The following is a 5,889-nucleotide window of genomic DNA, read 5'->3' on the forward strand; positions in this document are numbered from 1 at the left end:
AAACCTATGGTTTCTTCAGTCATCTGGCAAACTTTCTCAGAGCAGTTACATGTCAGCTTTTCAGTCAGTCATCCAGCAAGCAAGCCTTTAGCCGTGGATCTCGTCTCCAAAGTTCCTCTAGTTACATCTTGCCACACTTAATTCACAGTTGCACTACAGTCTTTACCATCTCTCTACCACCATCTCTCACAGTGTCTTCATAGTGTGGAAAGTGCTGTCTCTTATTTTGCTCCCCCAACTGTTGATGTTTTCAAGACCATGTGTCCCCAGTTAAGGTAGCTGGAGACCATGTCCCCAATGGGGTCTAACAGAACTAGAAAATCCAATTTTTAAGGGTTCTGACGCCATAGTAATACTTTTTTGAAGTTTGAATGGTTTATAAATAAGATTGGGTTTTCATACAATAGTACATGGAAATTTTAGAACTTTGATTATCATAATTAGGATAATTAATTAATTACAATTTCTTATTGTGTATTGCTCTTTCCTGCACTGAACTTACCTATTTCTTTTCAGAGGAAGACTCATCAACAACCTCCATTATCTAGATGATACAACCTTGCTTGCTGAAAGCAAGGAGGACTTGAGAAGTTTGTTGCAAAAGAACAAGAACTACAGCCGCCAATATGGGTTACATTTCATCATCAAGAAAACAAAAGTGAGTGAAGGATGGAGAGGTGGTGAAGGAAATGGGAAAGATCTGATATAAAAAACAATGTATACAAACTTTGTAAATAAAGCACTATAAAATAAGAAGAAGAATAAAAAAGACACAACAAAAGTCCTCACCACTGGGCCAATAGAAGATCAACATCATGATAGATGGAAAAAGGATCGAGATTGTCAATGATTTCAACTCTCTTTTACACACAGTCAGAAGATCAGGAGATGTGTTGCATTGGGAAAATCTGCTATCAAGGACCTCTCCAAAATAGAAGCACAACAACATCTCAGCCTGAAGACTAAAGTGCATGTGATTCAGGCCATGGTCTTTTCAATTATTTGCTATGCATCTGAGAGATGGGCATTGAATAAGTATGGTAGAAGAATTAATACCTTTGAGTTATGGTGTTAAAGAAGAGTACTGAATACCCGATGGGATGCTAAAAGAACAAATTTATATGCCTTGGGGATAGTGCAGCCAGAATGCTCATAGGAGGAAAGGATGCAAAGCTTTGCCTTTCATACTTTGGATATATTGTTATGAGATGCTAGTCTTTGGAGACAGAAAGAAGACCTCAGTGAGATGGATTGACATAGTTACTGCAGCAATGGGCTTAAGTGTGTCAGAGCTGATGTGGATGGTACAGGACAGGGTAGGATTCAGATCTTTTGTTCACAGGGTCACTATAAGTCACACATGACTCAGTGTCACCTAACAACAAAAATAGATATGCAGGACTAGTTTGTCTAATCTCCATTCTATCTTCCCTCTTGTACACCTTTCCTTATTACAGAAGCTTGAAAACTTAAACTGAAATTTCCCAAATTATCTTGCTGCTTCTTGTTGTTATGTACCATTGAGTGAACTACAACTCAAAAACTACAACCAATGAACAACAAATCTGAACCATGCCCTACCCTGCCCCATCCCCCTGATGTCTGACAAGCTCAAACCCATGGTTATAGTCACTGTGCTAATCATCTTCTTGAGGGTCCTCTCTTTCTCTAACCCTTCACCATTCTGAACATAATGGCAATTGCACAGACTCTAAGTTCTAATTTCAAAGCACTAAATGTGTAGCTTATCAAGAGAGAGTTGTGGTGATGTCTGACTATTCAGTTGTAGATATGATTATGTTGTGCTCAACTTGACTGCACCTAACAACAATTACCACCTTTTTTTATCCTTGTTAACTCTCTAATATTCCTTTTGCGTATAAATTTTTCTTTAGCTTTTATGCTGGTGGTCTTACACCATAATTATCATTTAGTCAGTGACTTATGCCACTCAACATAATTTATTTTAGATTTATTGATGTTTTGCAGTATTTCACAAATTCTTGATCATTTGTTAGTGATATACAATACTTCTTTGTGTGATTGTTCTGTAGTAAATAATGGTACAATAAATATTGCTGTGTGTATGTCAGTTTGTGTTATAGTTTTAGGATGTATACCTATTAGTACAAATTGCTGGATCAAATGGTATTTCGTTCCCAACTTTCTAAGAAATCATCAAATTGCTTTCCATTGTGGTTGGACTATTTTATTTTTGTCCAATAAGTATTATGAGAGTTCCACTATCCCTGCCAGGCTTGTGCTGTTTGTTTTTATTAAACATTGTTAATTTTATTAGGATGACGTGATTCCTTGTTGTTTTTTAAATTTTTAATTGCAATTTTAATGCAAGTTTACAGAAAAGGCAACATGCCACTCTTAAACCAACTACAAGGTGAGTTTATTTTTTTAATCTATGAAATATCATCCCAGAACACACACACACACACACACACACACACACACACACACAATATGTGAAAACACATTCACACAGCCCTGTTGACAGAAGCGTTAAGAGCCAGTGACCTAAAGAAGTAATAAAAGAAGAAAAATATTGTGAAATGACACTTCAAAAGTAGGAGAAACTGATAAAAGTGCAGCCTTACATTAACAATTAAAATTTTTCCTCCAGATAGTGGTTTGAATTCACTCAAATGGCCTCTACTTTGAGTGACAACTAAGCTGTCAAACACCAACCATTTCCAGTCCTCAAATTCCAAGCTTTGGAATGGGTTGCATGAAATGTAGACTCAAGAATGTTCAAGAAGACTCAAGAATGTGCACTGTGGGTTTTTCTATATATATGTAAATTTGGAGAAAGTACTCTATGCAAGTAAGCAGTGAGTTCTGCTCCATGTGGTAATGTCTGAAGCTCAAATAAAAACATTCCTAAATGTGTCACAATGATAAAGCCCTCCCTCCTGTGAGTTCTGATCCAATTCCTGAGGGATGTGACCCCTGTAAACCCCTTCCCATATTGTTGACATCAATAAGGGCTTGACAGCAGTGTGGGCCCGACATGGGAATAATATCCAATGTAGAGGTAAGGGGTGCCTCACGTCCTTTACATTCATAATGCCTGTCTCCAGTGTCAATTCACCCAAGAAAGACTCTGTAACATTACATTCATGACTGTCTATCCTGCGAGTGAGTCTTCAAGTGTGTGTCAAGGGTTAATGCACAAACAAATCCTCGCTTGACCTTCCTCTTGTCTCATCCACTGTTGAGTTTTAAATGTTTCCCCAAGAAGATGTGAGATTCATAAGCCCTTTCCCCGCACTCCCTTTTAATGCTTAGGAGGCTGTTCTCTGGAGTGAATTTCCACGTGCTGCCTGAGGCTGTATTATCACTGAAGGCCTTCCCACACTGTGTGCATTTGTATGGCCTTTCTCCAGTGTGAATATGCACGTGCCTGTCAATGTGGGAACTGCTGTTAAACCCTTTCCCGCACCTGGGGCACGAGCTGTATGTGAAGCTTTTCCCACACTGTTTACACTTGTAGGGCTTCTCTCCCGTGTGGATGTGCATGTCAGGGTCGCTGAGCAGATGAAGGTGCTCCCGCACTCCTTACATTGGTAAGGCCTCCCCCCGTGAGGGTCCGCATGTGGATCTCGAGGGTCACCTGCTGACCGAAGCCTTTCCCACACTGGGTGCACAGATAAAGCCACTCTCTGGTGTGTATTTGTATATGTGCAGCTAAGAGGGAGGGCACCGAAAGGTCTTCCCACATTGCTCACATTTGCTGTGAAGCACGAGAAAAGGCTTTTCCTCTTGCATTGCATTCACTGGGATCCCCACATCTGGGAAGGAATGGCGATGCCTTTTGGAAACCTTCCACCACTTCCACCTGTTTGCGATTCTCGTTTCTGTTCTGGGAAGTGTCATGTTCTATGCGTGTGGCAGGAGGGCTGAGGGTCTCCGCACTCTCATCACGGCCACTCTTTTGACGTCTCAAATATCCAGCTTGGTTTGCACATTGATCGTCATTCCCTCTCGATTTTAAGATTTCCCTGGACTTGCAGAAGATGTTGAACTTCTTTCTAAATTTCACTGTTTACTGGATACTTTTTGCCCGTCACATACGGTTTCAATGACTACTGCATTCAGATTTCTGAAGGTCTCCATCATGACATAGCTGTAAATTTTCTTCTGTGCAAAGTTAAGCAGAGCCCATTCTGTCTGGCTGAATGTCACCAACACATCTTTGATGGCCAGTGGTTCCATTCGATTCTCCATTTTCCACATGATGAAGGGAATGTGGTGTGCAAACGCCAAGGTGCCACATCAGGATGATGGGCGAGAACAGAAGCAGGATGTGGGGTGGGGTGGAAACCAAGAATTAATGCTTTGCCTACAGCTACTGTCTGCCCTGCTTGAGATTTGTGGGTGTGCAAGAGAGTCGCCCTAGATGTCCAGCTGCTTCAGCTGAAGTTGCTATCCCTCCCACACACTTGAGACCTCACACACACAAGCATAAGCGCAGACACAGAGGAGGCCGCTAAAGGAGGAAATCTACTTCCGGTTATGGGGCCTGTCGGTGCACCATGAGAAGCGTTCTGTGCGGGAACATGCAAAGCTCAATTCATGACCGCTTGTTTAGATGGTTCCTCCTTGAGTTGAAGGCTCCTTAGAGACAAGTCTGAGTTTTCTTCAATGCGCTTATCAACTCAAAGTAGCATCGAAGACAAATATGCTTGTTCTTTCAGCAGTCCACGAAACTCTGGCCTCAATGTGAGCAGGACTGTCACCATCTTCTGGAGCGTTCAAGGAACGACATTGCTAAACCCAAGGCGTCCCTCTAGGCTGATGAATTGGAGTGGACACAGGGCGCCAGAGGGCTGGAAGCAGCTGAGTAACATTCAGTCCACACAGCAGGTGAAATCCTTGCTGTAAATTGGAAGTGGCAGCGCCAGCGCCAGAGCGGCAAATCCTCGTTGTTGTTTTTGTTGATACCTTTGAGTTATAGACTAGAGAAGAGTCCTGAATATCCTGTGGCTGGACAAGAGAACAAACAAGTATGTCTTGGAGAGGATGCAGCCAAAATGCTCCTTGGAGCCAAAGATGGTGAAGCTTTTATACATTGAGCAAGTAGCTAGGTGAGGCTATTCGCTGAAGAGGGACATCATGCTTGGAAAGACTGTGAGTCAGCAAAGGAGAGGAAGACACAACACCCCCCACGCCCCATGAGATTAATGAACACAGTGACTTCAGCAATGGGCTTGAGTTTTTCAGAGATGGTGAGGATGGCACAGGATAGGGCTGCTTATTCATAGTTACAATGAGACATTTACCTGATGGCAATTAACAACAACAACAACAATAGCTAATGATCTAGACAATTTCTTTATGTTTGCTAGCCATCTGAATGTCTACTTTAGTGAAGTATCTATTCACATACTCTGATTATTTTGTGTTATTTGTATGTCTCTGTTGAGGTGTTGGTATGTTCTATAAATTTTAGAGATGAGTCCCTTGTCAAATGTGTCATTGTCAAATATTTTTTCCCAATCTGTAAGTTCTCTTTTTATTCTTTTGGATAAATCTTTATGCATATAAAGAGGTACTAGTCATCTAATCTATCTTCTATTGATAATGTATTTTCAGATATAAATGATAGTCCTTTTTTTTTTTTACCCCTGATTAGGATGCTGAAGTTTCCCCCAGGGTTTTTTTCTTTTTTTGGTTTTTGTTTGTTTTTTATTGGGAAAAACATATTGGGGGTACAAGGAGGTGAGGGTTGGGGGCAGAAGGGTGAGGATGGGCCAGGATACAGTTGCAGAGCTGCACAGTTTGGTCGGTGGGGGGAGCAGGTGAAGGAAATGATGAGAGTCCAGTGGGGACCAGATGCTACAGAGGAATGACAAGCATTTTCCAATGGTAATTAAA

At 41.3% G+C, this 5,889-nt stretch overlaps 1 protein-coding gene across 1 annotated transcript; it reads right to left on the reverse strand.

The window, feature by feature from the left end:
* Positions 1–3,216: 3,216 nt before the first annotated feature.
* LOC102845951 (zinc finger protein 699-like) lies at positions 3,217–3,531 on the reverse strand. The gene has a single exon (XM_006900145.1). The coding sequence runs from the start codon at positions 3,529–3,531 to the stop codon at positions 3,217–3,219; it is 315 nt and encodes a 104-aa protein (XP_006900207.1).
* Positions 3,532–5,889: the final 2,358 nt, after the last annotated feature.

Source organism: Elephantulus edwardii, unplaced genomic scaffold (genome assembly GCF_000299155.1).
Source record: "Elephantulus edwardii isolate Elephantulus edwardi_28Jun2011 unplaced genomic scaffold, EleEdw1.0 scaffold00273, whole genome shotgun sequence".
In the NCBI taxonomy this organism is placed as follows: Eukaryota; Metazoa; Chordata; class Mammalia; order Macroscelidea; family Macroscelididae; genus Elephantulus; species Elephantulus edwardii.

Bases quoted from the DNA above. Each gene is read 5' to 3' on its own strand.
- LOC102845951 (XM_006900145.1), bottom strand. From the start codon at position 3,531: ATGCACATCCACACGGGAGAGAAGCCCTACAAGTGTAAACAGTGTGGG.